General features: G+C 56.2%; 1 protein-coding gene across 1 annotated transcript; it reads left to right on the top strand.

Annotated features, from left to right (window-relative positions):
• The first annotated feature begins 2103 nt into the window (after window positions 1-2103).
• Window positions 2104-18698, top strand: LOXL3 (lysyl oxidase like 3). The gene is made up of 14 exons (XM_026717150.2): window positions 2104-2611; window positions 10004-10324; window positions 10604-10767; window positions 11567-11778; window positions 14356-14575; window positions 14677-14857; window positions 15082-15236; window positions 15988-16161; window positions 16532-16691; window positions 16933-17176; window positions 17285-17400; window positions 17545-17681; window positions 18003-18114; window positions 18222-18698. Exons 1-14 carry the CDS (start codon window positions 2104-2106, stop codon window positions 18290-18292), a joined length of 2775 nt encoding a protein of 924 aa, XP_026572935.2. The 3' UTR covers window positions 18293-18698.
• Window positions 18699-18792: the final 94 nt, after the last annotated feature.

The raw sequence follows: 18792 nt of genomic DNA, 5'->3' as shown, positions 1-18792 counted from the left end.
GAGGCTCCATGGATGCACCTGTGCCAAGACCTTCTGGCTCCTTGAGTGGAAGCAGGGAGTCCAGCCAGATTGCACAACAGCCCCAGACAAGGCTGTCCAACCTGGAGGGCCAAGAATGGGGAGGGACCAGAGGTGGCATTCAGCAGGTTCTGACCAGTTCTGGAAAACCAGTAGTGGAAATTTTGAGTAGTTCGGAGAACCGGCCAATCCCACCTCTGACTGGCCCTGCCAACCCCATCTCTTCTCTGCCTCCCATTGACTCCCAACTGATTGGCTGGGTCTCCTTTGGTTGCCCTGCACAGGAGAATGGAGCTGGAAAGCAGGTTAGTGGGGTCGGGAGGGAAGGGGGATTTTGCAGTATATCCTTCCTCTGCCATGCCCACCAAGCCACGCCCACAGAACTGGTAGTAAAAAAATTTGAATCCCACCACTGGGAGTAACCCCAGAGGCTGCACCTCCCCATCCAGGCCTCACGGCTTCCTGTCAAGGGGCAGGACTTGGGCAACATCTCTTGCTCAGTCAAGGTTGACGTGAACGACTGACTATCATCAGTGTCCTGTGATGTTAGATGACCTGTAGCTGATGGTCTCCCCAGGGATTTCATGCTAAGTAGGAGGTACGGCAGCATCGGTCCCAAGGCATCCCAAAAATCCATCTCTCCCCTTCTCCCCCACCCCCAATACCAAGTGGAACCAGCCACAGAGAAAAGAGAACCATCACAAGGCTGTCCCCCAATGCTACATCTGCCCAGAAGGTCGATTGCTAAAAAGCCACAACCAGGAGGGAAGCACCAGCACGGTCCTGGCTCTGCCAAAAGTAGTCAATAGTAACAGTTATAATAATAATAATACTTTATTGTCATTGTACGAATATACACAGTTTTTATTTATTTTGTGAAGCGATTATTAGATAACAGGTATAAGTATAAACATAGTTATGAATACATGAAATGGATACGAATAAGAAATAAAAGAAACAATAGGACAGGGACGGTAGGCACATTGGTCTGCTTATGCACGCCCCCTACCGGCCTTTTAGGAAAGGGGTGAGGTCAATTGTAGACAGTCTTAGATTAAAGTTTTTGGGGTTTGGGGAAGAAACCACAGAGTCAGGTAGAGGATTCCAGACATTGACCACACACTGTTGCTGAAGTTGTATTTCCTGCAATCAAGTTTGGTGCAGTTAACCTTGAGTTTGTATCTATCTCTTGTATTGTTATGGTTGAAGCTGAAGTATTCATTGACAGGTAGGACGTTGCAATATATAATTTTATGTATTATACTTAGATCGAACCAAAGGTGGCGTAGTTCTAGATTGTCTAGGTCTAAAATTTCAAGTCTGGTGGCATAAGGTATTCTGCAATGAGTAGAGGAGTGGAGAACTTTTCTTGGGAAATATTTCTGGATTTTCTCAATTGTATTAATATCAGATATGTAATGCGGTTTCCAGGCTGATGAGCTGTATTCGAGTATTGGTCTAGCAAATGTTTTGTATGCTCTAGTTAGTAGTGTGATATTACCAGATAAAAAGCTACATAGGATGAGGTTAATAACTCTTAATGCCTTTTTGGCTATGTAGTTACAATGGGCTCTAGCACTTAGATCATTAGAGATGAGTACTCCAAGGTCCTTTACAGAGCTTGGATCATCAACAAGGTCTTGACTATTCAGCTTGTATTTTATTTTCTGATTTATTTTTATTTTTTTGCTAATATGTAAGACAGAGCATTTATTTGTTGATAACAATGTTTTATAATTAAAATTATAATTTTATAATTAATATTTAATTATATTTTATAATATAATTACAGTATACACATACAACAAATTCACATAACACCCAGAGACCAGACCCAACACACACACACGCACACACATGACAAACCCCAAACACAACACACCCGCCAAGGTTCCCCACCCCCTAAAAACACACAAGCATCCACACAACAGACCAAGTAATACTGTCCAACAGCTCACTAATGGTGGTCCCTAAATTCACTGTTAAGTGCAATTATACCAATTAAGTGCAATTATACCAAGCATACCAATGTCCTCCCCAAAGATAATATTTCCCCTTTTTTGATGCCAACCGTTGGGAAGTTCGATGGCCGCAGGTTCTATGGACCTGCCGAAGAAGCGCCGGCGCTGGGTGGCTCTTCGGGGCCCTGGGAAGGAGGACAAGCCGGGCGCTCACTTTGTTCACCTCTGCCCAAAACTTTTCCGTGGGGTCCCCGGAGGGAACCCCACGGGGTTGGTTTTCCGGTTGGGTGCAAAAAAAAGGACTCTGCGAAGCCCCCAAGCGCAGAGCCCAGAGATGCCCTGCGGCCCGTGGAGGGGGGAGGCAGAAGACCCGCCCGCCGCTGCTTGTCGTGAAACGGCGGCTCCCCAGCCCTCCTGGCGCCCTCGACCTCGTTCGGGGCCGGCTGCGGTCGGAAAGTCCCGCCGCTCCCAAAAAAACGCGTCCCGCTCCGTCCCGCCCTGGACTGGACCCGCCGCTCACTGGACGCCCCCGGCCAGGCCCCCCGTCCGGACGGGGCGGGGTGATGAAGAGGCCAGCCGGGCGGCCCTTGTCTCGGCCTGCCAGCGGCGGACGGAGCGGTTGGACGGAGCAGGTCAGCCGAGGGAGATTCCTTGGGGCGCGCGGCGGGAGGGCAGGGCAAGGCAGGGGAGTCGGGTCTCTAGTCCCGGGGACGAAGCGGCGTGAGGCGCGCGGGCTCTTCTGGCTTCTCGGCTGCCGGGCGGGCGCGGCGAAGAGAGGCCGGGCAGCTCCGCCTCGGCTGTAGCTCGGCGGGAAGCTCCGTCGCGAAGGCGGCCGGAGAGCGGGCGTGGGGTGGGGGGGTGGGGGGGTCGCGAGCAAGGGCGGCCTCGGGAGGCTTTCGGGCGCTGCTGGGCGGGAGGCAGAGCCGAAGCCGACGGTCCTTCCCGCCGAGCTTCGGGCGTTGGGTTGAGGGCGGGGGAAGGGGGCTGCACGCTGGGGTCCGCTCCGAAACGCCCCCTCCTCCGCCGGAATAAAGGACCTCCTCAGCGATAGACTGCTCCGGAACGGAGAGGTTCCAATTCAGCAACTTCTTCCTTGCAGGCGCCCGGTCAGCCGGTTCGGGGAGGCGAACCTCGGGGCGGGGAGGGGGCCTTCGGCCAAGGCCAGCTGGCTGAGCGAAAGAAAGGGGCGATGGGGAGAAGGGCCGCAAGGAGCACCCTCCAAAACCCCACCGCACGGAGCGGGCGACTCCCCCCCCCCCGCCCCATCTTATTTCGGGAGGGAGCTTCCCTGAGCCTGCGGTGCCAAAGCGCCCGAGGCTGTGGAAAGGGCTCCAGCTGCCCCCTCCTCCCTCCCACCCTTGAGGACACTCTGGAAGGGCTGTGAGCTCGCCGGGGCTTTAGTCCTCCTCCTCCTCCTCCTCCTCCAAAGGCAGAGGTCTCCAAATTTGGCAACTTTAAGACAAGAGAATTCTGGGAGTTGAAGTCCACAAATCTTAAAAGTGGCCAAGTTTGGGAACCCTGCTTTAGGGCCACAACATGGCTGCCTTGCTGGCTGGGGAATTCTGGGAGTTGAAGTCCACAAGTCTTAAAGTGGCCAAGTTTGGGGAACCCTACTTTAGGGCCACAACATGGCTGTCATGCTGGCTGGGGAATTCTGGGAGTTGAAGTCCACAAGTCTTAAAGTGGCCAAGTTTGGGGACCCCTACTTTAGGGCCACAACATGGCTGCCGTGCTGTGGCTGGGGAATTCTGGGAGTTGAAGTCCACAAATCTTAAAAATTGCCAAGTTTGGAGACCTCTGTCCTAAGGGCTCCAGGCTCTCTCTTTACGGAGCCCATCCCCTCCTCCATTTGGTCCCATCCGGCTTGGCAGCCCTTTTCAGTTGGTCTCTGGTCTCCCTGGAAGCCATGCAAGGAGGGGGGGATGAGGAACCGGGTGCCAGGCTGTAGTGCTGGGCTTAATTCTCCCTTGTCCAGAGGCTGGTTGTGCGTTAGGAAACGGGGCCCTCTTTAAAGTGCCACCCAGCTGCTGTCTGAAGGCATCCACTGAGGGGGAACTTGGCATCTTTTCTGTAAGGGCAACATGTCTCCTTACCTCACTAGACCCATCATCACCCTCTCGATAGCCTGTTAATGTGCCCAACTGTGTCCTTTTGCATGGGCAAAGGACTCCAGGCAGAGGGAACAACCCTTCCCACAATCTGGACTCTTATTCTTCTCTATCTCTCTCTATATAAAAGCAAAATACCACTCAGGTGTCATCAAAAAAATCTCCAGAACCGTAAAGCCTACAAACTTGAAATTTGTCACAAACGTTCCTCTTGGCTTCTAGGTGCTCGCTAAGAAAGGACCAGAAAAAATGACCATCAGAGCATTAGTATTTTGCATATTATGAACACTCTTTGATGCTAAGCAGTTCTACTCCCGCTCTCCACTGGAAAAGGAATCTGTTCCAAAGGCAAAACACAAGCAGAGGAGTTTCAGTTTCGGTTTTAATTTCACAGCACCAAGCAGCTTTAGTACAGAACAGTTGAGGTAAGCCACGCCCAGGCTCCTTGCTGTCTCCTTGCTCACACAGCACTGTTTCAGTTTCCAAACAGCCCTCAATTCTCTCACACACTGACAGGATACTAGCCAAATGAATACTGATGGATGCTGGTAGGCAGAGGCAGAATTTTTTCCCCCTTATATTCCTCCCCAAAAACTAGGTCCAGCCGCATAGTTTCATAGCGAAGCACATTTATGGAGCTAGTTTGTAATGTGGTGACTAAAACTGGACGCGCTTATTCCAGGTGTGGACAGACTCTGCTCTGTCCTTGTAACCCGTTGGCCCTTTTAGCAATTGTGACCTATTTCTGAGTCAGGCTCAGCTTGAGGGCACCCTTTGCCAAATTAAAGCCTCCCCGGTCCAACACTTGTGAATTTCATTTTTCCCCCGTCCATAACTTCACATTTCTCCCCACTTAAAAAATTCATTTCAGCTCAACCTTTGTGGATATTTTTGGAATCTTCTACTAGCATAGAGATTAAGCGACCAAGTCTGTGGGTTCCTGCCCGTATTGGAAGGTGGGGCTGGCATTTGCTCGCCTGCTGCCGCTTGGCCAGTTTTCCAAGGTTCCTCAAGGGCCTTACAGAGAGGTTTTGTGATCACCTCTGCTTCGTTCATAGGCTAGGATGTAATTCGCTGGGACTCGGGTTGGTTTTAAATTCACCCAAGTTCTCTGTTATCCTGACCTGGACCAGTCTGGAGGACCAGCCTGGACTCCCAACTAGCTACCTCGGCGTTAAGGGCGGCTGCCTGCTCCCCTGCCCCTTCAGCCCCACCTGTGCCCAGCGGGATTCCTTTTATTCCTAACCCACGATGGGTCGGACACGACTTTGCAACTAACAACAACAAAACCCTAACTCTTAACCCTTTTTCTAGCTGTTCTCACTTTGAGTTTTTCCCCCACAAGCCTCCACTCACTCCCTAGGCCAGGAGACCCATTCCCCACCCCCAGTTTCCCATACAGGTGTCCTTAGACCTACCTTCCTCCTTTTGGGGCGTTTCTCCATCTGCCCCCTTTGTTGGTTCTCCTGGAAACTCTTGGGGCACCGCACTCCCCCTCCTGCCAACCCACGCGCCTCTCCTGGGTTTGCAGCCCCCAAGTCCCCGTCCAAGGACAGTGCTGGTTTCCAGGAGTTAATTGCTCAATCCACAACAGATGCTCCGCATCTAAGAGGCCCCTCCTGAGCATCCGGTTGATCTGGCGTGGGATGCTTCTGCTTGGCCTTTGCCAGAGTTCATGGATCCAAAGCTCCCTATGTTTGCCACTGATGCACAACTTCTCCTATCCCGTTTGAACATTTTTAAAAGTTTGGCGTGCGCTCTCTATCAGAATTTTTAATTCCTCTCAAAGCTTTGGAACGAATCTAGCCTTCTGTTTTCAGTTTTGGATTTCCTTTTAACCATGACATTCCTTCTGGGGACTGAGAGGGGGGGCCTTGCTGGCCAAATTCCGGTGTGTTTCAGTTGTGTTGGGAGTGTGGAGATTCAGAGTGGGAAGAGCCTCAGTCCAGCCTCCTGCCTAGGGCAGCACATCCACCGAAGCCCATCGCTGGCGGTGACCCATTCCAAAAAGAGCGGACAGTTGGTGATGGAGCTCAGGCTGCCTCAGGGCTCTGGATAACGGCCAAAGGAGGGTAATTTGGCTTCCGTGCGTTGCAACTTCAAGCCTGCCAGGGATGGCGGCATGCTGGCAGAAACTCAGCTAGACACAAATTGGACTCCCAGGTTCACCGAAGACCATCAATATCACCCCACCGAAAGATTTTCCAGGTATTCAAATTATGCCCCATTTTGCAAATGTTTGCAATGCATTTGTCACCCGCTGCTGACTCTCCCATAAGACGGCTCTTCCCTGCTCAGCTTGTAAATCAGACGCAGGGTTTCTGTGTTATGGTTTTACTGTTTTATGATTGTTTAATTTATTGGCTTTATTGTTGCTGTGAGCTGCCCCAAGCGATGCTTGACGGGAGCCACATAAATCTTTTAAATAAAAATAAATAAATCGGGCAGCAGTGACCACAGCCATGGAAGCGGCCTCCTCTAAATCACAGCCCTGCCATTTCCTCTCGCTGCCGTAGAGTCCAATCTGCCTCTTCCAGCCACCCGGCAGCTCAGGGCTCCATTTCCCCTGACACCCACACCCACAGCAGGACTCAGGGCAGTGCAAGTGGTACCCTCTGAAAGCTGGGCATGAACGAGGCTCCGGCAACTCAGAACTCTACTTAGTACGCCTGTCACTCTTCAGACATGCTCTCTGGGCATTTCACAAATGACCTAATGAACCCAATGGAGAGATCTCCCCCTTCTCCCCATTCCTAGATGTTACTCCAGCGGCTTTCTTAATAAGGGGGAGGGGGCGATGGGTAAACCATGGGCAAAGAGAATCCAAATCCCCGGGGGAGGCGCCAGGGCAGGCAGGAGCTCACCTCTGTAAGGAATGCACTCCTAGCCAGGCTGGCTGTAGCCAGACAGCAGCAGACGGGAGCAATTCCATGGGGTGGCATTCTACCGGTTCGGACCGGTTCTATAGAACCGGTTGTTACGATTCTGCACAATTCAGAGAACTGGCAAATTGTGCCCCTGGCTGGCCCTGCCCCTCTCCACCCACCCTTCCCCTCCCCTCTCTGCCTTATCTCATGCCCAACATCGCTGACTGCATTCTTCCCTGTCCGATCACTCCTTAAGGTATTTTTCCCCCACCCAACGATCAGCTGTTCCTAGGATCAGCTGTGCCGGGATTCCCTTTGCTCACTGCTTCGCCCAGGAGGCTTCCCTAAAACAGGAGGCGCCAAAAAAAGAAGCCACTCCCACCCAGTCACCTGACCATGCCCACCTAGCCACACCCACAAAACCGGTTGTTACAAACTTTGAATCCCACCCCTGAGCGAACGGAGCAATACAGTAGAACCTCTGCTCCCGAATGCTTCTGAACACGACCAAATCGGGTTCTGACCCCCCAAAAAATCCACACAATTTTTGACTCTGGTCACGAAGACATACTCGGGTGGCGATCAAACCTGACCCCTGGCCCAGAAATTCCCAAAGACGAAATGAAGAAATCGCCAAAGTTATGGAATGAATGATGGTCGTGACCACAGGTTCTATCATAAAGGCGAAACTGCAACACCGACCAGCGATGGCTCCTGTGCCTTATGCCCTGAGCCCCCCAGCCTCCCCCCAGCCCTTCCCTCAGTGGAGCTGTGTCCAGAGCATCCTGGGCGAGGGAGAAGAAGGTGGCAAGTCGGAGAGGGCTCTGAAACCGGGCACCAACCAAGGCTGGGCAGGGCAGTCACCACATAAAGGGCAAACTGTGCCCTGCTTCAAAGCCTCTTTTCAGGGTAACCTAGTCAGACGATTTGCTTCTGGGCAGTGGCATTGCCAGCCGAGTGGTCAGCTGTTTCCCTTCGCCTGGTCACTGGCCAGCTTCCCTGAGCAGCCCCTCAGCCCACCCACCCCTTGTTCATGTGCCCCATCCGCAGAGGAACAGGGCTACAGGTAGGGAGGGGGCTGCAGTGGAACCCCTACCCAGTAAAAACAAGGCGCTTGGGCTATCCCGGAGCCAATATGGCATCAAGATTGACCACTCCACATCTAAAAGCAGTGTCCAATGTGGGCAAGGGGGATTTGCACCACAGGAGGAAGGCGATGGAGGGCCAGAGGAGGCAGCCATCTCAGGAGCCTCCAGGGACCATCAGTGACGGGGAGGATTTGCTGCCCTGCTGTCCAGGGGAGACTCTGGCTTCTGCAATCTCAGAGCCAGAAACAAGATGGCCGCAGCCCCTGGCAAGGCAACAAGAGTTAACGGATGCCCCCAAAGGATCATAATGACTGGCCAGCCTTCCTTCCCAGCAGAGAAGGTCAAGCAAGAGTGGGAGCTTCCCTGGTTCCCCATCTGAGACCTTGTGCCAGAGGCAGGATTGAAACGAGACTCCCCAAGGACAGGCCTGACGGGGGGGAGACTTCAAAGGTGGGGATATGCCAAAAAGACCTACTCCCTCAGGCACCGAACTCTGGCGCAGGATGACCTGAGAATATACCGCTGAGGTGGGGCTGCTCCCAGAAGGGAGGGAGGCTCGGTTCTCCACATTCCAGAAGGAAGAGAGCCGTCCTGGCCAGAGAGAACTCTGGTCACCATCAAAGCGGGAGGGGGTGGAGGAGTTCCGTGGCTGCCCCACAGCCGGTCTTGGCATTAGAGAATGACCAAGCAGTTGTCTCAGACGGGATGGGGAGAGAGCCAGCTTGAAGTTTTCCAATGAGCAGTACTGGGAAAATGACCAAATTGTTTCCAGAAAGACTTGGTCAATCCGACTGAAAGCTGCCTTGAGAACTTCCCACCCGCCCCCGTTCCCCTTGGAGCAGGCCAGGAACCTGCATGCCACCTTTTCCTCTCCTGGCCCGGCTGCGGAAGAACCAACCCATGAGCTGCTGAGGGACTGGGATTCAGCTGGACCAGCCGATGCTGCCCTGGCCTTTTTAGCATCCCTAAATCAAAACACAACCTTGTCTCTCCAGAAAAGAAATGCCAGGACGCTTCAGCAGCAGCTGGGTAATCCTTTCTCACCTGGCACGTCCACTGCTCAGTTGGAGTGGGGGGAGGTCAAAAGAAGAGGAGGGAGGGGCAATGCCCAGGTCAGGAGGAGGAGGACAAAGGGAGCTGCCCTGGCTTGATCACTGGGACTGCTCGGTTGGTCCACTATGACAGACAGGGCCTTGTTCTCATCTCACCAGTGCCCCGGCTTCTTGGGGAAGGGGCTGCCTTCCCTAATGGACGTTGCTTGAAATCCACAAGGGTGAAACCAACCAAAACCTCCCCAGTAATTTCTGTGGTCAGGGATGAGGAATGTCCCTCGTGCAAGCTGGGGCTGCCTTTCTGTCCTGCAGAGCTGAGCTGAGCTGAGCTGAACTGGAGGGAAGCAGGCGGAGGTCAAAGAAGAGGAGGCAAGGGCGATGCCCAAGTCAGGAGGACGAGGGGTGGGGGGTGTCTGCCTGTGAGTTTTGCCATTCTGAAACACTGGCATCCTCAAGACTGGGTGCCTTCCGAGGGCAGGGGCCTCTCAGCTCCAGCCACCTGCCCCAAGAGTTCTGAGCAGCACTGGGATCCTACCTATCCCACTACCGGTTCGATGATCGTGATCATGCACACCTAATGTGTGCCCGCAGCTTTCCACACCAGCTGAGACCTGCAGTGCCAATCAGCTGAGAGGCTAAAGAAAAAAGTACGGGGTGGGGGGCAATCCTGCACTTTTCTCTTCTTTTTCCTGTCAGCTGATCGTTGGAGACTTTTTTACTATCTGCCGAACCCGTAGCAATTTTTGCTACCTGTTCGACCAAACCAGTCCAAACCAGTAGCATACCACCACTGGCTCCGACTGGTTCTTGCTGCTGCTGCTGCTGCTGCATGGAAGGCGAGGCCAAGAGACCTGGGCAGGTATCCATGCTCTCAGCCAGCAGTGGCCATTAATCTCCTACACCACACAGGCCCTGACCCAAGGAAGATGCATGTTGTTCAGCGGCCGCTCCTGGGCTTCCTGTGTGGCCCCTGGCTGTTGGTGAGTCTGGCCCTGCCGCCCAGCCGAGCCCCCACCAGGCAGAGCCCACCATCGCCCAACCTTCACTTCCGACTGGCCGGCTATCCCCGTAAGCACAACGAAGGGCGTGTCGAGGTTTTCTACGACCAGGAATGGGGCACCATCTGTGACGACGACTTCACGCTGGCCAACGCCCACATCCTCTGCCGGCATTTGGGGTTTGTGGCTGCCACAGGCTGGACTCACAGTGCAAAATATGGCAAAGGAGTTGGTGAGCATCCCTGGGACAGGGGTGGTGGGCCCTCCCAAGGGCAGATCTGCCCAATTCTGGCCACTGGGGCTGGAGAAGGTGGGTCGTCGTAGGATACGAATGCACCACTTCTCCCCAAATCCAGGGATCGGCCCTGAAGCAGGCTGAAAGCCCTACCTGACTTTAAGCATGTGCAAAGCATCTCCACTGAGCAATGCCATTCCCAAAGGTCTGGCACACAGCTCCCGGATGGCCTCCTGGTTTGTCCCAGTCCTGAGTTCTCTGGTGGTCACTCCACAGGGCGCATCTGGCTGGACAATGTGAGCTGCCGTGGCCATGAGAAGAGCATCACAGAGTGTCAGTCGCGGGGCTGGGGCAACAGTGACTGCTCCCACGAGGAGGACGCGGGTGTTGTCTGCAAGGATGAGCGCATCGCTGGCTTCACTGACTCCAATATGATTGAGGTGAGCTGGGGAGAGACGCTGCGGGTCAGAGCAAGGGGCGTAAGAACAATGTAAGGAGAATCGGACCAATCCAGGGCAGCACTCAGTCAACTCAAGGATGCTGCCTCTGTCATTGTGCCCCAAACAGTTTCAGGGATATGGCTGTCCAGGGAGATCCTGGAAGGCCTTTCAGAGGCCTGTAGGAAGAAGCCACAGCAAGGAAGCTAACAAGTCAGTCCTGTGTGTGTGTGTATGTGTGGCCAGTTGGGCATTTGACACAGGCGTGTGTGTATGTGTGAGAGTGTCGACATGGTCACGGTGGGTGTTTGACACAGGCTCAGGATGCATTCTTCTCTTTCTTTCCACAGTTCTTTTCTATAATGATAGGATAGGAAAGGATAGGATAGAATTCTTTATTGGCCAAGTGTGATTGGACACACAAGGAACTTGTCTTGGTGCAAATACTCTCAGTGTATATGAAAGAAAAGATATACATTCGTCGAGTCAAGAATCATAAGGAACAACACTTAATAATAGTCATGGGGCCATGGACCTTTTGCCAAAGAGTTCCTTCTCCACTCCCCTAAATATAGCAGCTCTTTAACAATTAGGGGAGGGCGGAAGAGAGAAAGCGGAGCCCAGGGCCATGAGGCTAAGCGCACCGAAGAAAGGCCTGTGCAGTAGGGTAGACTCCCCTCCCGAGGGGACCTGGCAGAGGAGACAGGGAGAAAATTTTATCCAAGCACTCTGGCTGGACAGACTGGACAAGCCCTCAGGAGTGGATGCGCTAACCTGAGCGACCTCTTCTCGCCCTCTCTAGGCAGAGCAGAACCAGGTGGAAGAGGTGCGCCTGCGCCCAGTGGTGTCTCAGGCCAAGCGCCCTCTGCCCGTCACCGAGGGCATTGTGGAAGTCCGCCACAAGAGCAGCTGGGCCCAGATCTGCGACGAGAACTGGGGAAGCCAGGAAAGCCGCGTGGTTTGCGGGATGCTGGGCTTCCCAGCCGAGAGGAAGGCGAACCGCAACTTCTACAAGTGAGCCCACAGGCTTCCTTTGTGAGGCTGGGTTCAAGTGGGGCTGTGGGGAGCTTTGAAGGGGCCACATCCCCCTTCCCTGTTCTCAGCAGGGGAGGCTGTCCTGAGGGTGACCTTCCCGTGCTGGTTACCTTGCACCGCTCACCTGCCGCATAGCCACCTGCCTTACAGGAGGACAATGGGAAGGGGGTCTGCTGAGGAGCCAAGAGAGGCAGCCATTGCCATGGGGCTGCTGACAAAAGCAAAGGAGACCATTCAGTCAGTACCACCTGCCCACAGCTTAAAAAAATGGATCACTTCCTGGAACCCCCAGGGCAGCGTTTCAGTGGGGCTGCCCTGCTAAAGGTCTCTTTTCCCTTTGAGCTTTGCCTGGGAATTGCCCAGAGGGCAAGGCAGCTCTGGAGACAGGAAGGGGCTACCTGGATAAGGGCAGGGACCCATCCCTGAAGGGGCTCCGTTGCCTTCCCTTCTCTGGGCAGTTCAAACAAGAACGCCAACCTGCAGGCTGCCCTGGACCCCCTTTCTCCTGACTGGGGTGGCAGATCCAGTTCTGAAAGGGGTGACATCATTCTACAGCATCCCTTGGGGTCCCCCCACCCCAAACAGGCTTCTGGATTTGTGGGTGTAAGGTCCATGGTTGCCTGTCTGGCTCTGCTCACTCCTGGCTGCATGGGCTGCCTCTCTGAGGGATGGGCTCCTGGGTAGCAAAAGGCCTCTTGCTCCCCCAAAGGAAAGGTCCAGGGAACGCCAGACAGCTCTGCTCCCTTTGGGAAAGAAGCACCCAGGTCGCCCCCTAAGCTCAAGAGGCCTGAACTGGGAGTAGTCCTCCTGACAAGTGGACAAAGCAGGGTTAGTGCTGGAGGATGGGGAGCGGGGTCTGTGATGCTGTCCAGTCTGACCCACTGCTCAGTCAAAACCTCCCGTATGGTGGCGGGCTCTTCAGCCTTTGCTTCAACATCCTGTCCCCTCTCTGTGTTCCCTGGGAACAAACACCAAGAGGGCCCGGGACAAGGTGGCCCCTGGGGTGGGGGGAACGTCGCCATTTGGTCTGACCTTCTTAAGGTCAACTGGCTTCGGGGGGGGAGGGCAAAGCCTAGGCTACTGTCTGGTGATGGTGAACTTGCCTGGTGCCCTTGACGTGACATCTTGAGGCATTGCTTGGGGGACAACACCAGCCAACCCAGAGGGGCCCTGGGGCCTTTTTTGCTGCCTCTAGAGCCTCTCTAGGCTGAAACGCAACCTGGGCACTTTTTGAAAAGGAAGCTGCATGAAGGTGCTTCTGGACTGGGACAGCTTTGTAGAAAGGGAGCCGTGCTCATGCACAGGAGCCCAAAACCTGGAGCTGTCCGGAAGCATCTTTTCCGACCAGGCAGTTTTATTCAAAGGTAGAAGCTTTTCGGGAGCTGCAACAGAAGCCCTTCCTCGAGGCTTCTGCAGTCATTTGAAGAGGTGCCCCCGCTTTGTCCCTAGGCCAGAACTTGTGCCGAGGCATTTCTCTCCGTGCAGAAGCACAGCCGGGAGGCCCCGAGGCGGCCATCTGGCAGCCGCCTTAAACAGAGCGCCAGTGTGCTCTGTCTCGCCCAGAGAAGTTTGACCGCTGACTCACTGGCGAGGACGAGGGCCTCCATCCTCCTTGGCGGGGAAGGGGACTCTTTCGCTGCCTGTCCTAGAGGGCTGCAAGGAGATCCATCGTCTGCCCTTCCCTCTCCCTGTGCAAAGCAAGGCAACTGGCCAAAACATTAGCGGCTTTCCAGGAACTCCCGGATGTCCGAAGAGCTGAGAAACTGGAGACCCAGGTCACATTCCAGAAAACAGCCTATTTTGCCACATTGGACAGGCCGCTCTGGGGCTGCTGGTGGCTGCCACTCAAGTGGCTTGAATCGTGCATCAGTTCACAAAATCCTGCCACCCACCCGGATCTGCCTACTGGAGCAGCACTTTGGCAGCCAGGCCAAGTTGTTGGCTTTCTGCATGACAATCCTGCAGCATGCTGGGAACTGGCAGCTAGATTTTTGGCCAGAGCCATGCAGGTTGCACAAGGTGCCCCACTACCCTGATGGCAACTGCGGGCAATGACCTGTTGGAAAGGAGTCAAGATAAGTAACTGTTTGCCCTTCTTGGAGCTCTCAAAGCTTGTGAGCAGCCCCTCTGGAAGCAGCACCATGGCCTCACACACCAGGGCCACCAGGTGTGGCATTTCCTGGGCGTGGAGGGCAGGGGCGCCTGGGTTTCAGTCACACCACGCTGGCCAGCTCCAGTCCAGCAGGGTGATTCTGCATGTGGCCAAGCGCTGATGGGATGGGCGCTTGTGAGAGAACGGCAGTGTTTCCGTTTTCCTGGGGTTGCCAAGCCCAACGCCAAGGAAACGAGCAGGTGGTCTGTAGGGCAATGACGGGCAACTAGGCCTGAGCAGATGAGCACTTTGTGGGTGCCAGCAGGACTTTTCCCCATCTGTAGAAAGAGCCTGCCTGCTGAGGCTCTCCATCCCCCGTGGATAATTGTGGGTGGGGGAGGCAGAAACCAAGGGGTCTGTTTGAAATTGCATGGATCACGCCACCCTTTGGTCTTCTCCTGCAGGCTGTACTTGCAGCGCCAGCAGCACCAGTTCCGCCTGCGCTCGGTCGCTTGTGCTGGGGATGAGGTGCACCTTTCCGCCTGCTCCTTCGAGTTCTACAAGGGCAACGTCACGGGGGCTTGCCGAGGCGGCATGCCAGCCGTGGTGAGTTGTGTGCCAGGCCCCCTCTTTGCTGGAGGAAACGCTCAGAAAAAGAGGCGGGGGCAGCAGCCACAGCGACAGGTGAGCGGAAGACAGGGCTCTCAGCACCCAGGATGCCCCCGGGGAAGGCGGGCTGGGCAGAGAAGCCCCTGACGCCGGCCCTTCCCTTTGCTCCCCCACAGCAGCGGGTCCGGCTGAAAGGGGGGGCCAAGATTGGCGAAGGCCGGGTGGAGGTGCTCAAGAACGGCGAGTGGGGCACCGTCTGTGACAACCGCTGGAACCTGCTGTCAGCCAGCGTGGTCTGCCGTGAGCTGGGCTTTGGCAGTGCCAAGGAAGCCCTGACAGGAGCACGCATGGGCCAAGGTGAGTGGGGGCACCAGCCACACCATCCTGTGCCACCACCAGCAATTCTGGGATTATTTGAGGCAGGCTTCTCCAGTGGGCTGGTGGGAGGGTCACACTTGCCGCTCCAGTGCACTGGGGCGATAACAGCAGCCTTCCCAGCACCTCTGCTAGGAGCTGGGATGTAGCAGTCGAGGGTGGGGTGAGGGGTCAAGGCCACTGTTGACTTTCTCCTCTCCGGACAGGGATGGGCCAGATCCACCTGAGCGAGGTCCAGTGCCTGGGCTCAGAAAAGTCTCTCTGGAGCTGCCCGCACAAGAACATCACCCAGCAGGACTGCAAGCACTCGGAGGATGCGGGCGTCCGCTGCAATGTGCCTTACATGGCCCACGAGACCACGGTTGGCTGGGCAGGGAAGCGGTGGGGGGGAGGAGGGTGCAAGCAGCGCCTTTCTCTTCTGGATAGTCAGCCGGGCAAGGCCTTGGGGGCAGCCCCAGAGGAGCTCCACAGGGTGGGGCGAGGCATCCATGGCTCCCAAGGGCCTCCCAGCAGTCTTCTTGTAGGTGCCTCGCCCGAGCAGCCCACCCGACCCACTCAGGGGGGAGCCAAAGGACCACTGGCCCTCAGCCTCAGCACCCTGCAGCCGTCTGCATGTGGCTGCGCACAGCCAGATCGAGGGCCTTTTCTTGGAAGGGGCCACCCTGGCTGCTTCTCTTCTGAAGTGTGGCTGCCACTTGCCTGACCTCTCACCATCGCGCCGCAGGAACTCCTCCCGCTCCCAGCTCTGCAGTGCCCCCTCCCCCCCATTTTACATCTGGACCAGGGTCCCACTCTGGTGCCCCTGTGCCATCCAAAGCTTTTCCCATGCCTCTTCCTTTCAGGGAAGAGGCACAATACGCATGGGTGGCCCCCTCCTTCCTTCCCTACCCCAAAGGAAGCCTCTGGCAGACTTGTGGGGAGGAAATTGCAAAGAGGGCAGGATGGGGTGGGAGGCCTGGGGCAATCTTGGGAAAGCCAGAAAGAGGGGAGGGCAAATCCAGCCGCAGGGATGCCTCGCTTCTACCACTGGCAGCTGGAGAGGCAGCAACAGACTCCCCGGAGAAGCAGCCGGCCTCCCTCCGTAGCTCAGGCTTCTCCCACTCTCTCCACAGATCCGCCTGAGTGGGGGCCGGAGCCGTTTTGAGGGGCGAGTCGAAGTAGCCTTGGCAGCCAAGGGCAACCGTGCCCGCCGGTGGGGGCTGATCTGCGGAGAAGGCTGGGGGACCCTGGAAGCGATGGTGGCCTGCCGCCAGCTGGGCCTGGGCTTCGCCAACCACGGCTTGCAAGTAGGTCCCTGCTGGCAAGGTCAAGCAGACTGGTGCCCCCTGGGGGAGGGATTCACCGATGGGCCTGAGCCAGGGTCCCACACACTGGGGCAGCAACAGCTGGCCTGAAGGGCAGGGCGAGACGGGGCACCTAACAGTTCCCATGTGAAATTAACCAAAGGCCACTGGAGACCGCAAAGGAGAGCTGGCTGCCCAGGGGCACCGGGGGTTTTAATGTCGGGGGGTGTTCAGGGCTGCTCAACCCCAGCTCTTCGAGGCTGGGGGAAGGGGAGAGGGGTGCTCCCATTGGAGGGGCAGTCAAGCCATGCTCCCCCTCTTGGCTGGGCTAACTTGAGCATCCTTCTCGCCTTCCTCCTATACCGCCGACAAGGAAACCTGGTACTGGGACGCCAGCAACGTGACCGAAATGGTGCTGAGCGGGGTGAGGTGTGCCGGGCATGAGATGACACTGAGCCACTGCCAGCACGACAGCAGAGTTTCCTGCCGGAAGACGGGGACCCGCTTCGCTGCCGGCGTCATCTGCTCCGAGAGTAAGAGGGTTTGGGGTGCCATCTTCCCCATTTTTCTCACCTGGCCACAGCCCGGCACCACAGACCAAACTCCTGTTGGGTCAGGCAGAGGGCTCCGCATGCAGCGTTCAGGGAAAGTTGGCCCCCTTCCTTCAATGAAAGGGCAGGGGTTTGGGGGCGCTTCAGCCGAATCACCCTGCCTGATTTGCTAGTTGGACCCCTCAGCTCCCCAGGCAGCACCCATCTCCTTCCATCCTCACAGCTGCCTCAGATCTGCTGCTCCATGCAGCACTGGTGCAAGAGACGGCATACATCGAAGACCGCCCACTGCACATGCTCTACTGCGCAGCGGAAGAGAACTGCCTGTCCAGCACTGCCCGCAACGCCAACTGGCCTTACGGACACCGCCGGCTGCTGCGCTTCTCTTCCCAGATCCACAACAACGGCCGGGCTGACTTTCGGCCCAAGGCAGGACGCCACTCCTGGGTCTGGCACGAGTGCCACGGGTGAGGGTGAGCAGCAGCCACCTGGCAAACAACTCTACCCCCACCCACCCCGCTCCGTTACCTCTACCCAGCACAGGGGCTCTCATGCTCTGGGCCCTCCCATTTCAGGCACTACCACAGCATGGACGTCTTCACGCACTACGACCTCCTGACACTCAACGGGACCAGGGTGGCCGAAGGGCACAAAGCCAGCTTCTGCCTGGAGGACACAGAATGTGAAGAAGGTAGGCGGCCCAGAGTGGGCAAAGCGACCCAGCAGGGCCAGGTATCCAGCCACACCCACCCTCAGAGCTGCAGGCTAGGTTTAGGGCTTGTTCCTTGCCGGCAAGGCCCAATCCAGCTTTCCTTTCTCTCCCTCCTTTGGGCAGAGGTAGGCAAACGCTACGAATGTGCCAACTTTGGGGAACAAGGCATCACGGTGGGCTGCTGGGACCTGTACAGGCACGATATTGACTGCCAATGGATTGACATAACAGATGTCAAACCCGGGAACTACATCCTGCAGGTGAGGTGGTGGGAACAGGCAGGAGTGGCCTTTTCAATCAGCCATGCCTGGAATCTGGGCCTGGGGTGCAGGAGGGCATAAATGCGGAGGCTGCCAGGCCTCAGCTACAAAGCCGGTCACGGGGCGGAGTCTCCCAAGGTCAGCACAGCACAATGCAAAGTTGGGCCTTCTGTCCTGCAGCCCAGAGAGATGTGGGGAACCGAGATGGGAAGCCCGATAAAGCTAGCCCTGCTGTGCAGCTGCAGTGACACCCCCCTCCCTTCCCGTGGGCCTCGCAGCCCAGATAACGGTGCCCCTCTCATCTCACCTTCTGCTCCCCAGGTGGTGATCAACCCCAGGAATGAAGTGGCAGAGAGTGATTTCACCAACAACGCCATGAAATGCAGCTGCAAGTATGACGGACACCGGATCTGGATGCATCGCTGCCACATAGGTACAGCAGGACCCCGGACCCTGGTGGTGGGGCTGACCTGGCAGCAGGCTCTTTGGGGACCTCTTGTGCCAAAGCAATTCACCCCTTTTTCAAATGCCTTGCCACAGGTGACGCCCTGAGCGAGGCCAACGGGACCTCTGAACAGTACCCAGGACAGAGCAACAACCAGGTTGTATAGGTGGCAGCTGCCTCCTCCTCCTGGGCACAAGGCGGGCAGGTGCCACCAGTGGCACAGCAGTGGGCAAGAGGACTCGATACCTCCGTCTCCCCTCCGACAATTCAGCAGTTGTCTTGCCATGAGGCGGGAGTGACTCCTCCTGGGCAGCTGCAAGGTGCTACCCGTCCCAACGGCTCAGCCCGACCAGACTTCTGCTCCACAGCTCTCCCTCCCCGGCATTCTTCCCAGATGACAGTTCCTTCTCCGACCACAAGAGGTGCTGCGGGCATCCCAAGACAGCTGCTCCTGCATCTAAGCTGGGAAGGGGCGGTTGCTGCTCAGCCACACCGCCTTTCTCTGGGGCTTCAGCACTGCCTGTGTTGGGGCCGGCCTGGGCCCTCCTATATAAAGTTAATTGTCTGTGTCCCCAGGTTTGTCCTGACTCAGTGTCTGGGAGAGGGAGGAGGCCAATTGCTGCCTTGGCGTTTCCTCCATCCTGCCCCCAGGCCTGTGCAGCAGAA

Source organism: Pseudonaja textilis, chromosome 6 (assembly GCF_049901715.1).
Source record: "Pseudonaja textilis isolate UNSWEBS1 chromosome 6, rPseTex1.2, whole genome shotgun sequence".
In the NCBI taxonomy this organism is placed as follows: domain Eukaryota; kingdom Metazoa; phylum Chordata; class Lepidosauria; order Squamata; family Elapidae; genus Pseudonaja; species Pseudonaja textilis.
This window is presented reverse-complemented; position numbering and strand designations above follow the sequence as displayed.

Bases quoted from the DNA above. Each gene is read 5' to 3' on its own strand.
- LOXL3 (XM_026717150.2), top strand. From the start codon at position 2,104: ATGGCCGCAGGTTCTATGGACCTGCCGAAGAAGCGCCGGCGCTGGGTG. The intron at 2,612-10,003 runs GTCAGCCGAGGG...TACACCACACAG, and splicing joins GGAGCGGTTGGACGGAGCAG to GCCCTGACCCAAGGAAGATG. The intron at 10,325-10,603 runs GTGAGCATCCCT...GTCACTCCACAG, and splicing joins AAAATATGGCAAAGGAGTTG to GGCGCATCTGGCTGGACAAT.